This window comes from Colias philodice, chromosome 23, assembly GCF_061535455.1.
Source record: "Colias philodice isolate Cphi_HAF_F1 chromosome 23, ilColPhil1 Martin Lab GWU primary, whole genome shotgun sequence".
In the NCBI taxonomy this organism is placed as follows: Eukaryota; Metazoa; Arthropoda; class Insecta; order Lepidoptera; family Pieridae; genus Colias; species Colias philodice.
The window spans coordinates 7630507-7648611 of NC_143108.1; the positions used below are offsets into that span (position 1 = coordinate 7630507).

At 33.4% G+C, this 18105-nt stretch overlaps 1 protein-coding gene across 1 annotated transcript in view; it reads right to left on the reverse strand.

The window, feature by feature from the left end:
• The window catches only part of Octalpha2R (alpha2-adrenergic-like octopamine receptor), a 350919-nt gene that overhangs the window by 221886 nt on the left and 110928 nt on the right, over positions 1 to 18105 (reverse strand). The window contains exon 2 of the mRNA XM_089709883.1: positions 3586 to 4476. Within this exon, the coding sequence (XP_089566009.1) occupies positions 3586 to 4146 (561 nt within the window). The 5' untranslated portion in view covers positions 4147 to 4476. The remainder of the gene's footprint in view (positions 1 to 3585; positions 4477 to 18105) is intronic.

Sequence of the window (18105 nt, forward strand, 5' to 3'; positions counted from 1 at the left end):
ATTTAATTCGATTCCCTATCGAAAAAATAAAGCTGAACCAATTGAATATTAATCTATTTTTACCGACTGCACAAAAGCAGGTAAGGTTTTTATTAGATTTTTTTAAAGGAAAAGGTTTTATATTTACTTCAGAATTTCGTATGAAAAGATTTGGATGTTATCCAAGTAAAAGAAATTGCTTAATTTGCTGAAAACGTCAGTGCAGTTCTATCACAATGGGTTTAGGAGTTTAAATAAAACATACAGGTAATATTTGAAATCAGTTTGTGTCTAATATTGAAAAGAAGAATGTTGTTTCATTATTATTAGAACATTATATCATTTTTTTATAGAAGCATATAATCTTTGTTTGAAATCGAAAAAGTTCGAAAACATAAATCTAAAAAAAATATTAAATTTTCAGTAAAATATTTCATCATTCATGTCTTCTTTCTAAAGATTTAAAATATATTTTATAAATCGTTTATTAATAAGAATTATATGAATTATTTATTGTTATTAAAATTAGTTGTTTGGATCTAAACACCCACGAATATGTAAATAGGTATACTTTTAAAGTATGCTTAGTAAAAAGTATAAAAAATAATTTCAGCCACAAATTGTAAATATACAAAAATATTGGCCTATTATGCCTCTCAACTTGTAACTCAATAAACAAATAAATAAATATCGTATCTACAGACAAAACTCAAAACTCAAACTCAAACATTTATTCAATTAGATTTCTTCTAGAAGCACTTATGAATCGTCATTACATATTTTTAACATTTACCACCGACTCGGAAAGCACTATCTATATATATATATATAATCAATAAACAAACAAATAAATAAATAAATATCGTATCTACATACAAGAAATCGTTAACTCCATGCTCAAATAAATCAGACATAATCTTCATTTGAAGATCTTCATATTCGTATTAAAGCCTCCGGTTGCCATATTCAATACCGCCGGAAAATCAAAGTACACCAAATCTGGCTTATTTCAAGTCCGGTCCGAGGCACCATAGATTATATTTGACTAGATGTGGTTGAAAAAGAAATAATATTATTTAAAGGATAAAACAAATATTAATATGTTTTTAGCAATCGACGTTTATCAGATTAATTTTGAAACTAAAGTATCTTTAACCTTGCTAAACTGTCAGCAAGTTTTAAGTAATAATTATCTTCAACATTATAAAGTTTGTTTTCACAATCTCGATCACATTAATACGCCTGCATGATGTTATGTAGGGTATTAATCTAATTCTTAAAAAAAACTTTTTAGTTAGTTTCGTTGCATATTGTAGTTATCCATTAATAAAATAAGCTTATTATTTTGTTACGAAAGCATACTAAAAGACAAGTTTATTATATAAAACAAATAATAGCTAAGTTATGGTACAAACTATTAAAAGCTCTAAAGCTATGTATTTTTTCAATATAAAGTCATTCCATAATCCATTGCTCTATCTAGCGAATATTAGATCTATGTTATACCGCTTTAAACTGGTATACATATATAGAGTACTTTGCGTTTTAGGGCGTGTATTTCGAAATTATAGACTTTAGAAACTTTAATAGACATTACTAGCTTTCCGCCCGCGGTTTTATTTACGAAAACATGTGTGTAACAAACTATTGTTTTTGATAGAGTGAAAAATAACTTCTATTTTCAAATAAGAGATATTTTATATTACTAAATAACTAATTTTATTAAAAATAAGAGTTATTCTTCACTCTATCGAAAATAATAGTTCGCTAAGGAAGATAAGAGAGAAGCCTATGTTCTAATCGTATGGTATTATATTGTCTGGTTCTAATCTAGAATCTACCTCTGTAGCAAATTTCATACAAACCCTAGTTGCTGTATAATAAGCAAGTACTTAGTTTAAACTAGTAATAGGGCATTAGTTAATACATTACTTATAAACTAAGATCAATTCTAATAACGTGTTAGGAACAAAAAAAGTGTTAAGGTCACTAACTGTAAATTGTGTACCAAATATTGTTACGTAAACATTGTAGACTAGCTGTGCCCCGCGGTATTACCCGCATTGCACCGCTCCTACAGGAGCGGTGCAATATAATATTACCATGCTAAGACCTACAGGTCTTAGCATGGTAATATTATAGCCTACAGCCTTAATCGATAAATGGGCTATCTAACACTGAAAGAATTTTTCAAATCGGCCCAATAGTTCCTGATATAAGCGCGTTCAAAAAACTCTTCAGCTTTATAATATTGGTATAGATTTACCTTTTTCACAAAACATGTTTGGGAAAACATGAAATACCGGTAAAGTATCGCGTACGTACAGCGGAAATTGCAGTACTCCCTACATTATTCAACGCTTGTAGACTTCGGTAATTTTAAATTACGTACAATTTTCGATAATACACAACGGTGTACGTTGAGCACGTTTTTGTGGTTATTCCGTGTCACAATCACGTTTAGTGTGGTTATGAACATGAGTTTGAACGCGCTGATCTCAGGAACGACTGATTCGGATAGAAAATTTTATTTTGAGAAATTTTAAACAACTAGTTCAGCCCGCGGCTTCGCCCTCGTTTTCAAAGAAATACCCGCATATTCCCGTTCCCGTGGAAATTCCGGGATAAAACCTATCCTATGTGTTATCCAAGTTACCCTTTATATTTGTGCTAAATTTCATTGTTATCGGTTTAGTAGTATTTGCTTGAAAGAGTAACAAACATACACACCTACACATACACATACATAACACAAACTACGCATATAATATTAGTAAAATAGGATTTGAATTTTGAGTGCTATAAATTTAATACGTAGGTATCGTAGGTATCTAATCAGCGGCAGATCTATAAACAGCAGATTTGAAAACATTCAAATAGTCTGTTAAAGTATTGGTTAAACCTACGTTAAAAGTATGTTATAAAACGTAAAAATAATTAAGCTTTCCTCATATTAATATATTTTTTTCTTCGCAAAATGTGCATATATTTTCCGACCAAGATACATTACACATCCGCCAAGCGGTTGTAAAGTTTGTGCTTTTAAATTTATTACGAGTTTTATTAAAAATCTTTACAATACAGAAAGATTATGAATTTACTTCGTAACTATATGTATTTAAATTTTATACTTTCATGAAAGCTGTGATATTTAAAATACATTAAATATTAAAACAGTATACACAGATTTAGTTTTGTTACGCAGATATCATTTTTATATACCATCACATTTTTTTGTATTCACAATTATTTTACATCAACACATATAATATTTCAAGTATTAAGAAAAAACTAATTGAATATTTATTCACTTCTTTGTTCTCCGATTTATCGCTTACTAATCTAAGTTTATATACATTATACCTCTCTCAATGAAAAAAGGACAAAAAAGATAAAAACACAAATTCATAGATAGTCCGAGCTATCATAAAAAACATCGTTTCAACTACACTTATACTTTCTCTGTAACTTACACCTGATGTAAGGACTATTCTTACTTCGTAATATGTTCGTGTTTTAAGTAACTACATTTTCCTGCTCTATTTTTGTTCTGCTACCAAATTAAATATGTCTATCTCTACTTAAGTACTTTAGATCTAGTCTCACCTGCGTAATACTCCAGTATCGGTCCAGCGATATGAGACACAAGTTCATGATCGACGCGGTACACAACAACACATCCATCGCCGAATGTATCTCACACCACCAGAACCCAAATATCCAATAACCCATTAACTCATTCGCGAGAGAAAACGGCATTATCACCAAACCTAGGAAGAAGTCCGACACCGCTAGCGATGCTATGAACCAGTTCTGTATGTTCTTCAACGCCTTCTCTGTTACTATAGCTATAATAACCAGCATGTTCCCAACCACCACCATGATCATCAGCACCGTCACAACCACCGAAGCTATTATTATGTGCGCCGGCGAATACCCGCTCGGGTACCAACCCTTCAACACAAACTGACTTATCGTATCATTGATCGTCGAATTCAAGTCGGATCCGTTCTGCAAAGCGAAAAATTCCTCTGAACTCAAATAACTCGGTATAAGATAGCTTGAATTTGTGGCATTCCAACTCATTGTCTTCAACGTGCTATTGCCAAGCATCTTGCTACCACAGTATCCAACTAGACTCGTTTGGCCCCCGATAACGTATTGCATATAGGAACGGATTTATTAAAACTACACATCGAAATATTGCGTCCACTTATATACACTTATTTACACTAAACTAATATTGCTTTTCGGTACTTAACTAATGTGATATCGCGTGAGCGTTTATTTGATCGAATCGAAGAACTGGTATCGCGGCATCATCGTGAATTTCTTTGCTTTCTACGATCCCAAAATCTGTCTGTTTTCGCAAACATTTTGGTGGTGTGTGTCACATGTTTACGTGACTGTCATTGTTGAGTGTGATAGGCAATGAGTTAGTGCTGAGTCATGGGTCGGTGTTACGGTGGATTGCACTTCTCGACAGCCCTATTGTACCTGGAACAAGAAAATTATGGTCAATCGAAGGAAATTGTAATACTCATAATTATCTTCCATATGATTATCTTCAAATTATAGTCATGGCACATGTTTATGTGAATTTAAATGCGAATATTTCAAACATTAAATGTAGAGAAATAATAATGAAAGTTGAGCGAATGTTTTAAAAGTTGTAGCTGTATCCTTCAGTAAGTTTGCTAATATAAGATCTAATGCATAAATATTTGAGTATTTGTTTAGTTTGTAGTCTCAGTCATATTTTTAAATGTTATTTAAATTGTCGAAGCACTTATAAATTAAAATTTGATGCTGTAAACCTATAATTTACGCGACTCTATAATTATTTATTTGTGTCTACGGGACAAAATTGATAATAATATATTACAAACTCAGTTATATATGTAAACTGATATCAGTTTAATAAATAAATATTTATTAGGTGACTAGCGGTCCGCCCCGGCTTCGCCCGTGGTACCTACATGTTTAAACTATCCTATCTCTCAAGTTGGATCGAACTGCACATGGTGTGCGAATTTTATCATAATCGGTTAAGTGGTTTAGGAGTCCATTGAGGACAAACATTGCGACACGAGATTTATATATTTTAAGAATAATTTAAGAAGTCAGGTATAGTTTTACAAAATATAATTCCCTCTATCACAAAGGCCTCGGCGTTCTCATTAAAGTCAGTTATATATTTTAATTTATGTAAGCGAGTAGTTAGAACCTATTCATTTTCTTAGAACAAGATCTTGTATAGAACATTTTGGAATTATATTTCTTAGAGGAATTTTCCGTTTTCCTTCAATCGATAGCCGGAGATAAAAAAGGTGAATTTCAAAACAATCCATCAGAACACGGCTCCGAAAACTATTTCTTGGAGTATGTTTCTTCTTTTACTATGCTACATTTACTATCCATACTAATATTATAAATGCGAAAGTAACTCTGTCTGTCTGTCTGTTACTCAATCACGCCTAAACTACTGAACCAATTTGCATGAAATTTGGTATGGAGATATTTTGATACCTGAGAAAGGACATAGGCTACCTTTTATTGCGAAATATGTACCACGGGCGAAGCCGGGGCGGACCTCTAGTAACTTATAAGATAAGTTTCATCAAAATTACTTTAGTACTATAGTTCACGTGAGATTTCGAGGATGAAACCTTCTTATGTGTTAATCCAAGTTACCCTCTATATGTGTGCCAAATTTCATTGTAATTGGTTCAGTATTTGCGTGAAAGAGTAACAAACACCAACATATTATTACATACTCACAAATTGCATTTATAAGTGAAGTCCCATGTCCCCTAGTGGGGTAAAGGGCAGATGCATTATACATCTGTCTCACTGATCGATTTTCTTTAGGGACAAGTAGGTGATCAGCCTTCTGTGTCCTACCAGACCAAGACATTTTTTTTTCTTCGTCTCCACCGGGAATCGAACACAGGACAGGTGTTACACTCACGCGTCAACCACTGTACTGATGAGGCGGTCGATTAGTAGGATAGACACAGACAAAAACTATGTACATACATTGCATATAGTTTTAACTTATGTTTCTTTTAACTGCGATTGCGTCGACCTATTTCTTTTTATCACATTCTGTATTTCACAATCCCAAAGTATGCTTCATTCAAAATATCTCTGCAAAGTACAGTTTAATCTCACCTCTATAACAAAGTAAAAAAAAGTTCTTGTTACAAAGCGAAATATTTAAAGATTTTTAATCAACGGTCTTCGTAATTTTCTTGATAAGGTGACACGAATGCTCCTAAATTTATACATCACTGAATTTGTCGGGATTGATTAAAAACGAAAACCGACGTTTTATTTGTATATTGTAAGTTACAAGGCTACGATTTTTGAAGTGAAACTTATTTATCGGGGTTGGAAAAAAAATAGTGACATTTTTTCGTTGCGCGTGACATTTTTCCGTTACGCGCCATCTTTTATTTATCCCTACCACGCGTGATTCGACCGATGTATTTCTGTAAAGTTGCATATAGTAAATTATTTTTTGAAAAATAAGGTCATAAAGAAGTTTCACTGCTTACGTGTGTACACTAGTACACGCACACATTTTTTTTGAAGTGAAACTTCTTTAGGCGCGTTGAGAGGAAAATTTCAAGATTGCGTCATGACAATACCGTCACGTCATGGAATAAAGCGACGATTTTGGTATCTTTGAAACTTGCTAAAGAAGTTTTACTTCTGTCACGTGTGCTCAGCCCACACGCTCTTTTTTATTGAATGGAAGGTCTTGATGCTACATCGCTCTATAGAATTACTATAGATGTATATATTTTTAACTTCAATAGTCATATTAATACTTCTTAATGTTTAATGAATAATTTAATTACTTACAATAAATCGTTTAAAAAGAATATTTCTCAATGGAATATCAAAAATAACTTTTGAATAAGTAGCTTCTAGATGTTTTTTTTGCGCATATTAATTATTGATAAATTATAAATTAAAAAAAAACTTCATCTATTAAAATACTTACGTAGGTAAGCCTAATTTTAATAAAAAATAATGCTAAATATAGAGCTATATCGAAACGAAAACGAAAATATCTAGAAAAACTGCAATTTGCAAATTGCTCGGCTTCGAAGTGAACTGCATTGGGAAGGAATGTTGGAATTCAACGAAATTTTTCAGTAAAAATAAATTCGAAATGATAAATTTTAAATACATATATGTAAAACAGTGATCAGTGATCTTTCGACTTCCGCTAAGAAAGGTCGCGTCGCGTCGCTCACGTTTGGGCGCTAGTTAGTGCTCGGGTATTGCGCTGACGCAGCAACCTACAAATCGTCACGTCTGGCCGCGTGCGGTCGCCGCGATGACCCAGTTACCGAAAGTAACTCACATATTTGTGTAAACAAAGTGTTAAGGCGAAGCTATAACGTTTAATTAATTATGGCTTCGACATCTCCAATCAAACTAATAACTGAAACAGAACACCTGTTATATAAACACTACAGTGAAGAAAAAATAAAACGAGAACATCTCCAGAATTTAGTGCATGACCTCAAAGGTCAAATAGAAAAACTTCAGCAAGAGTTGAGTTATATCCAGGGGCAAAAAAGTACAGACCCCGACAAAAAAGATAATAATGGGAAGCCGATGCAGGTCCAGTACGAGACGGATGAAGAAGAGCTTGCAAAGGAAACAGAATGGGTACGACAGAAAAGTAGAAAAAAAAGGAAATTGAACACATCACTGTCCCCACCATCTCATCAAGCAGATGAAACTACTGCAAACAAAGAAAATGTGAAACCTAAGAAGCAACCTTCACCACCACCCATAATTGTCGAAAACGTAAAAAACTATCAACAGTTTTACGATCTTCTTTCGGAAAATCTAATGAAAGACTCGTTCATCATGAAAATGATGAATGGAGAAAAAGTTAAAATAAATTCTAACGACGGTGACTCGTATCGCGCTATTACCAAGCATTTGTTACAGAACAACTGCCTTTGGTATTCTTATGAAAATAAACAAGAAAGGCCGATTAGGGTAATGGCAAAAAACCTGCACTCCTCATACGTGCCAGCTAGAGTACTTGAAGACCTGACATCTAAGGGATACAAAATCCAGGACGCGGTCAACAAATTGAGCTGGAAGAACAAGGAACCCTTAAACATGTTTATGCTCTCTTTCGATAAGGATGAGGACATAAAAAAAATATATGGAATTAAATCCATATTAGGCTGTAAGGTGGACATACAGCCCCTGAAAACATCTAAGCTGATACCACAATGCAAAAGGTGTCAAGCATACGGCCACACACAAAAATACTGTTCAAAAGAACCCAGATGTGTTAAGTGTACAGGCAAGCATTTAACAAAGGATTGCAATAAACCAACTACAATGAAACCAAAATGTGTTCATTGTGGAGAGCCTCATCCGGCTAACTATAGGGGATGCACAGTGGCTAAAGAACTTCAAATTATTAAAAACAAAAGCATAAAAAGGAATGTGCAGCCAAATCTTCAAATTCTAAACAAAGAAAAAGTGACCAAACTCAGTAAACTTACAACAACAAAAGAACTTTCGTATGCATCAGTGACACGAGGAGCGCAGCCACAAACATCCTCACAGTCACAAAATAAGCCACTAAACCAACACATGGATGAAAAAATGAATACCATCTTAAAGCTTTTAACCTCGTTTGATGAGAGGCTTAAAAAACTTGAGGAAAGCAATAAAAGAGCTTCCAATCATAAACAATAAAAATGTCGAATACATTAAAAATTATGGCATGGAATGCAAATGGACTGCTAAAACATCAGAATGAACTTACAGCAGTCCTAGACATAGAAAACATTGATGTATGCCTCATCTCAGAGACACACTTCAACAAAGAATCCCACGTAGAAATCAAAGGCTACAAAGTTTATCACGCGCTACATCCCCATAATACATCAAGAGGAGGAAGTGCTGTCATTATAAAGGAGAACATCTACCATTATGAAGTAAATAAATACGAAAAAGAAGAAATACAAGCAGTGGCGGTCAGTGTAAAAACTAAGCATTGTCCTATAACCATTTCATCCATATACTGTCCACCAAGGTATTCCTTGAAAGCAGATCATTACAAAAGCCTTCTACACGATCTTGGAAACAGATTTATATTAGGAGGTGATTTTAATGCTAAAAACGTATACTGGGGTTCAAGACTGACCACAACCAAAGGAAGAGAGTTACTATGTGCTATTAGAGACACGCAATGTAAAACTTTATCAACGGGTAAACCAACCTATTGGCCAACCGACCGACAGAAAAAACCAGACTTAATTGACTTTTTTATTTATAAAAATATATCACAAAATTTTCTCCACATTGAGGAAGGTTATGACATGAGCTCAGACCACTCGCCTATCATACTAACTATAAGTGAGAGCATAATAATGAGGGAAAGTCATCCTACTTTAGTAAATAAATATACTAATTGGGAAAGCTTCAAAAAGGACTTGGAATCTGTGATAGAATTAAAAATTCCTCTAAAATGCGAGGAAGATCTGGAGCATGAAATCAGAAAATTTATTGTTGATATACAGAAAAGCGCTTGGAATAATACACCTACTGTTAGAAAAAGCAAAAGATCCAATAATTATCCGCCAGAAATAATAAATCTTATAGCCAAAAAAAGACAACAAAGACAGATATGGCATCATACGAGATTTCCACATGATAAAACAGTACTTAATAATCTTACTAAAAGACTGAAAAGAACAATTCAAAAGTTTCAAGATGAATCAATGGATATCTTCCTTAGTCATCTAACTAGTGATCGTACAACAGATTACTCCCTTTGGAAAACCACAAAAAGTTCAAAAAAACCAATGACGCATATCCCACCAATCAAAGATGTGAATGGGAGGTGGGCAATCAGCAACGAGCAAAAAGCAGCAAGATTTGCACAACATCTGGAGCAAATTTTCAAACCCAATGAAGAGAATGAACACTTCACTTTAGTAGAAGAAACAGCAAATGATGAGCTAGAAATAAGACTAGTCACTCCAAGAGAAGTATCCAGTGAAATTAAACGACTTAGCCGAAAGAAAACACCTGGCTATGATCTCATTACTGGAGAAATCCTTAGAAACCTTCCGCGGAAGGCTATTGTCAAACTAACTACAATCATTAATGCTACCTTTAGACTTAAGTGTGTGCCTGATGTGTGGAAAATAGCCGAAGTTATAATGATACCAAAACCTGGTAAACCGCCACATGAGACTACTTCATACCGGCCGATCTCTCTGCTGCCGATCATGTCAAAATTATTTGAAAAACTTTTCTTGAAACGGTTAAAACCCATAATCGAGGAAAGAAACTTAATTCCTGAGTACCAATTTGGATTCAGAGAACGCCATTCTACAATAGATCAAGTACATAGGATAACCAATATAATTGAAAAGGCTCTAGAAGAAAGAAAAGTTTGCTCCACGGTATTTTTGGATGTGGCGCAAGCATTTGATAAAGTATGGCACGAAGGGCTTATATACAAACTAAGAAATATGCTCCCAAAACAGTTTGCTGACATCTTAGAGTCTTACTTATCACAACGTATGTTTAGAGTAAGACAAGATGATGCATATTCAGAGCTTAAGCCTATAAAAGCTGGAGTACCGCAAGGAAGTGTCCTGGGTCCTATTCTGTACTTGTTGTACACTTGCGATATTCCTGAGTTAGAGAACAACACCATTGCAACATTTGCGGATGACACAGCTATAATGGCTACAGGTGACACTCATGAAGAAGCAGTAGAAAAAGTTCAGACAGCTGTTAATACGATCTTTGACTGGACGAAAAAATGGAGAGTAAAACTCAATGAGTCTAAATCTATTCACATAGACTTCACAAACAAAAAGCCAAATTATCATCCGGTATACATAAATAATCATGTAATACCTTATCAAAATACAGCGAAATACCTGGGTATGACTCTAGACGCAAAGCTTCGCTGGAAGGCTCACGTCAAAAAGAAACGCGAGGAGCTAGAGCTTCGCTATAAGGCTATGTACTGGCTAATTGGCAAGCATTCTACACTTTCAAAGCAAAACAAATTACTCTTGTATAAACAAGTCCTTATGCCTTTGTGGACTTATGGTAGTCAGCTTTGGGGCTGTACCAAACAAAGTAATATCACTATCATACAACGATTCCAAAATAAAGTGCTGAGAGAGATCGTGAATGCTCCCTGGTACATTAGAAATGACGACCTACATCGGGACCTTAAAGTAGATCTCGTCACGGACATAATTAAAAAAAACGCCGAAGCTCACGAACGCAGACTTCACCATCATGTGAACGTCGAGGCTATCCAGCTCCTTGACAACACGGACATAGTGAGAAGACTAAAAAGGACAAAACCTTTTGAGTTAGTTTAGTGAAGTGTCAGTGTAATATAGTGAGTGCTATTCATAAAGAACACATGAACAAAGTGTCTTCGCCTTAAATAGAGACATTAAGAAAAGTGTTAATGGACACATTCTTAGACATACTATACCTAGCAAATTAAGTTAGATTTATATTACTCATTAGCCTATATATAGTAAAGGGCTAGATCGTAATTTTTAATAATGATACCTTAGGTTCATTATTTTAGGTAAAAAAAAAAAAAAAAAAAAAAATATATGTAAAACTAGGTTTCCGCCCGCGGCTTCGCCCGCGAAGTCAAAGAAAAACCCGCATAGTTCCCGTTCCCGTGGGATTTCCGGGATTGTGTCATTTTCCCGGGATAAAAAGTAGCCTATGTCCTTTCTCGGGTATCAAAATATCTCCATACCAAATTTCATGAAAATTGGTTCAGTAGTTTAGGCGTGATTGAGTAACAGACAGACAGACAGAGTTACTTTCGCATTTATAATATTAGTATGGATTATAGTTTTAAATTATAGATTAGCTACGTTGCGCAGTTTCAATCATGTAATATTTGAAAATCTCAATTGATACTTTGTGTAGTCTATGTCCCTATACAAAATCGAGTCCAACAAACATGATAAGATTATCTTTATTAATTTATTATCTATATCTACCATAAAAGATACATTGTATTAAAGTAACTTCTTATATTTTTTTAATAGAACAGTATAGAATACCTATTATATGTTTACCATAGTACCTACATTTTGAAAGAACGTCTCTCAAGACCAAAATATTAACCACTTCTTTCTAATATTTTATTATTCACATCACAAACAACGGGTCCATGACCAGAGCTATAATGTAGGCCCAGGTGGAGGAAAAACTAGATCTACACGAATCGATGGGTAAATCTGAAAGGGGCACTCGGTGGCCTGTTGACTAATTAATTGCTTGAGCGACAGCCCTCGATTCAATAGGGCTGGGATCTAGTCGATAAATTGTATGGTTTTGTAGGTATTATCGTATTTTGCTAGATTGAGTAGTGTTGTGTAGTTTTCAGTTCATTGTGACAGATATACATAGTTAGTGAATATTGATATTTTATCGATAAAATTATAAATGATGTATTGCTGTGTAGTTTAAATTAATAACTATTTTGTGTGATTTAATAGAGTTGTATTGTCGATAAAATGATAAGATTTTGTTTTAAGTAAAATTGTAAGTACTTAACTTTATCGTAAAATTATGACTATTGATAAAATATATTCTACTCGTATTGATAGTGCTGCGATCTTGTCGATAAAGTTATAAATATCGTAGTTGTAAAAGGTACATACCTATTTGTAATAATTGAGTATTGATAAATAATAAACCATTATATAAAATTGCATAGTGCTGAGATATATTGCCGATAAATGTATTTTATTTATTTGACTCAGTGTTTAACAACAAGTTAAGATTTTTTCTCAATCATTTTCCACTTTTAATCATAAAGCAATTCGTAATATTGAAATGTTCTCGCGAAGCAATGCGAGGCAGCCAATGAATTTAAATGTTATTAAATAGTATGGGCTAAATGACTTTTATAGACTACAGGCCCATGTTGAAAAATTTATGGGTCATTTGAACCACCAGGTGACCTATCTATTATTCCGCAATTATACCTGTCTATTCCGCAACGCCGTACAAAAATCATGGAGACAAGGGGAAAAAATCTCTACCTGTACTTTCGAATTCTCATCTGCACTCAGGTGGAAAGCTTACAAGTGACGGCATAGTGCTGAATCTTATTATTTTATGCTCTTATATCGTTCTAGATAGGTCACCTGGTGGTTCAAATGACCCATAACTTTTTCAACATGAGCCTGTAGTCTATTAACAGAGTATCCAGTTTCTTATTGGAAATTTTAAACTAATTATTATATGGTTAAATAGGCATTTAAAAAATACTGTTTATTTATTTATTTCACTATTAATGTAACTACTATACCATAAAGCATTAAAATACATAAAATATATTGATAAACAGATTGGACGTAAAATACAAAAGGTGACTTTATGCTAATCAGCGATTTCTTTCAGGCTACCTTGGTAGATGATGAATAAAATACAAAAAAATAATGTTTATAACAAACGTTTTAATAAATAAAAAGTATGAGCGAGCACACGTGTCAGAAGTGAAACTTCTTTGGCAAGATTTAAGGATACCAAAATCGTCGCCTTACTCCATGACGTGACGGTATGGCCATGACGCAACCTTGAAATTTTACTCTCAATGCACCTAAAGAAGTTTCACTTCAAAAATATTGAGTTTGTTATTGAGATTATATTAATTAAAAGACAAGATTGAATTAATTCGACTGACCGGTTGGCTAAGTTTGTAGTGGCCCTGCCTTCCAAGCCAGAGGTCGTGGGTTCGATTCCCACCTGGGGCAAATATTTGTGTGATGAACATAGATGTTTGCTCTGTGTCTGGGTGTTAATTATCTTTATGAGTATTTATAAAATTATATATTATGTATGTTTATCTGGTTTCCATAACACAAGCGAAAGCTTAGTATGGGATCAGATCGTGCCGTGTGTGAAAATTGTCCTGAAATATTTGTTTATTTAAATGTCCCACCACAAAGCCAAAACGACAGAAAATGTTGAAACCAGTGGATTTCAACCACCTGATATTTGGCAGCTAACTAGAATTAGTTTTGTTTTCACTTCGTCTGTGACTCGGTAATTGCTCGCTAATTTTCAATGTAACTTTTAATGATAGTGATAAATATAAGGGAGGGTTGTTGGGAGTTTGTTTCTTTGTTATTTAAGGTAAATGGGTTAACCGGCGGTAAATGGTAAAACTATGTGATGACGATTCAAAGGTGCTTCTAGAAGAAGTCTTACTGAAAATTTGAGTTTTGAGTTAAGATAATATGTCTGTGACCAAAAATTATTAAAACAAAAATATAATTTAGTTAAATGTTTTGTTTTACACTGTTTAACCACATGTCTTCACGTTTGTGGTGTTAAAGTATTTAATTTATCTTACTCTATTGTATATCTTCTTATATATAAAATTCTCGTGTCACAATGTTAGTCTGCATACTCCTCCGAAACGGGTGGACCGATTCTCATGAAATTTTCTGTGCATATCGGGTAAGTCTGAGAATCGGCCAACATCTATTTTTCATATGTACCACGGGCGAAGCCGGGGCGGACCGCTAGTAATATATATTGTCTTATATATTGTATAAACATTCAGTTTAAAAATTCAAATAGGTAATTTTCAGGCAAATATCTATGAAACAGTATTTAGTTGAACTGTGTAGCAATAAAAAAGGGCAATAATTTCTGAGGCATTTTTAATAAAAATAATTAAAAGGTCTTCACCAACATTCTAGTCCTTATATTTTATATTTATTGTGTTTGTATTTATACTTGATCTGTAGAAGTTAATAAAAAACTTGTCATAGAAGATATATTATCTATATAAGTATTTATTTAAAATTATATATGTATGTTTATCAGCCATCTGGTTTCCATAACACAAGCGAAAGCTTAGTATGGGATCAGATCGTGCCGTGTGTGAAAATTGTCCTAAAATATTTATTATTCTGTGATAGAAGTCACATTACTTTACTTGTGCATTAATAAAATCAGATGTGAAATGCATATCCATAACACATTCGTAGTTTTTTCATTTAAGTAAGAATTATATCCAGTGTTCGTGTATTAAGAACATGAATTGTCTATTCCGTGGTTTAGTACATAGAAGCTCTACCAAGTAACTATCAATGCACTATGCATGTTTTGCGTAAAATGTAAAAACAAAAATATTAAATTTTATAATAAAACTAGCTGTGCTCCGCGGTTTTACCCGCAGTCCTCCGCTCCTGTTGGTCTCAGCGTGATGATATAATATAGCCTATAAACCTTCCTCGATAAATGGGCTATCACCGAAATAATTTTTCAAATCGGACAAGTAGCTCCCGAGATTAGCGCGTTCAAACAAACAAACAAACTCTTCAGATTTATAATATTAGTATAGATTATACTAGGAAGTATTCCTGTAACTTCAGCAGAATAAAATATATCAAATAAATATGTAATTGATAACAGATTTAATGTTATCGAACACAATGGTTGTGAATATCAGCAATGATTGGGAATACGGGTTTTATCTCATAGACTACAAGCCGGCATAGGAAAAAAATATGGGTCAATTGAACCACCAGGGGACATATCTAGAACGATAGAAGAGCATAAAATAATAAGATTCATCACTATGCCGTCACTTGTAAGCTGTCCAACTGAGTGCAGATGAGAATTCAAAAGTACAGGTAGACTCGGTAAATTTTGGTCATATATTTTTGTACGGCATTCTTAACCATCGATAGATCCATTAAAAATAATAAGAAACCGTAATAAATAAATCATATTTTGACCCATATTTTTTTCCTATGCCGGCTTGTAGTCTATCACATCTTGACACATTATTTATGAACCCGGTAGATGAATATATTATACTTGATTAATATGATGGACATTATATTTAATGAATATATCATATCTATTAATTGCCAGTGAACTTATTAATATTGACGTAAAAACATATTGTTTGCGTATCTATCAAATATGAACATTAAGGGCCGATTTTTCAATGCTTGGATAAAACTACCATTTTAAAAACTTATTCTAATTGCCCGTATTTTACAGTTTACGTGACATTTTAATACTATCGTGTAATACTTTATTGGACGGATAAGTTTTATCCAAGCATTGAAAAATCGGCCCTTAAAGGAATGCTCTCTTTCTGAGATAGTTACAGGTACACTAAAGATAGAACGATTTTGTGAAACAAATATATAATTTTTGCTAATAAACAATATTTTATTCTTCTACAAATTAAAGACTTTTTAAACGCGATTTATTCATTATATTATTTTCCCGACGTTTCGAACACTTTACAGCGAGCGTGGTCACGGGAAGATGTTATACGTCTTGACGGTCATTCAAAAATTGCTATTTGTAAACTACCTCCACCTATTTCTGCGTAGTTGATATGTGGAGTATTTTTCCGGATGTTGGCAGTATTGGCTTATCGTGTCATGTACAAATTCATTGTCGGTAACATATTATACAGGGTGTAATCGTTAAGTGTGCACAAGCGATTATTCCGTAACTATTGCAGATATCAAAAAACTTTAAACTGATATCGAAAGTACTTAACCTAATGAGTAAAATGGCCATAATAAATTTTTAACCCTGTATACCTATATATTTTACTTACCTGTAAGCTGATCAAATTATATATTATTTGATTATCTGTATATTATCTTTAATTAATTATTTATTATTATCATCAACTTAGTTATGTTTATGAATCAAAATCTATTTTCGATACATCCGTTGTAAACAGTTGTTATAAACAATTTAAATATTGATTCTTGAGGCAATTACAAATATAAATTAAGTTTAAAATACTTTAATAAATAGCCACATATACCTATCTAGTGTCTAGATAGGCTTTGCAAAGATATAAAAATTTGTATAGGTACTATTTCTTTAATAGTTTCTATTTTAATATTTTAAATTGCAAAAAAATACGCACAGAATTACGTATTTTCATTTCATTTTAAACTCAAACATTTAGTTTTTCAATTAGACTTCTTCTAGAAGTACTATTAAATCGTCATTACATATTTTTGTCATTTACCACCGATTCAGAAAGCAGTAGGTATCTATGGAGAAGAACCGGCAAGAAAATCAAAACGCATTATATTATATGACGTAAGTTGGAAGGATTTTCTTCTTAAAATCTAAACATATAATAGGATAGAAACACCTTCCTTTAATAGAATTGGTGAACACCTAGAAATCGTATAAAATTCGTCCCTAAAGACCAAAGCTTTCATAAATACGCAAATATTCAATCTCATAACACTGAACCGGTTGAGATTAAAGTTTAAACTGAAGCCCACATTTCGGTAACTAGTTGTGAATTCCATACGATTCTTTTAATATTTACCAACTCAATTTCCTAACGTCACACGTCTGGGTTTATTGAAAGTCCTGAACGTAGGTCTTGGCAAGCGATGACGTCACAAGATTTCGCGGCAAGAGAAGTTTGGAATTTATGAATTCGATAATGCGGATAATGTCTGTGTGTTTGTTCGTGAACACGATATAACAGGATGATTAAATTGTGTATTAGTACTTTGGATAGCCTGGATTAATAGCCCATTTATCGAGGAAGGCGGAGAAATGAGGAAGGCTATCATCACGCTAAGACCAACAGGAGCGGAGCACAGCAGGTAAAACTGCGGGGCACAGCTAGTGGAATATAAAAGATAACAGAGATACCAGAATTATATCTCTTTTTTGTTACTACTCTGCAATGCTAACTTCATAATAAACTCGTTAATATTTTAAATAACAATTACGACATAAAAATATTATTCTTGTTCTTTAAATGGGCAGATATAATTCATACAAACTTCATATCCATACTAACTTGCTTTTTAATAAAATTCTAGCTACGAATTTTAATGTTGGTTCTAGTAGTAGCATTGACAGGTACTTGTAAAAGTTTACAGGAAAAAAAATGGTTGCCTGTAAAGTCGGTTTTACGGGCGAAGATTTTACGTGACAACGTCTTTTTCTCGATCATAGTTGAGTGGGAGAGAGACGCAAGGCATTCGGCGGGCCTCTCTCTCGTTCGGTGACTCATCGTAACGTTACCGAGCGTTACATTTT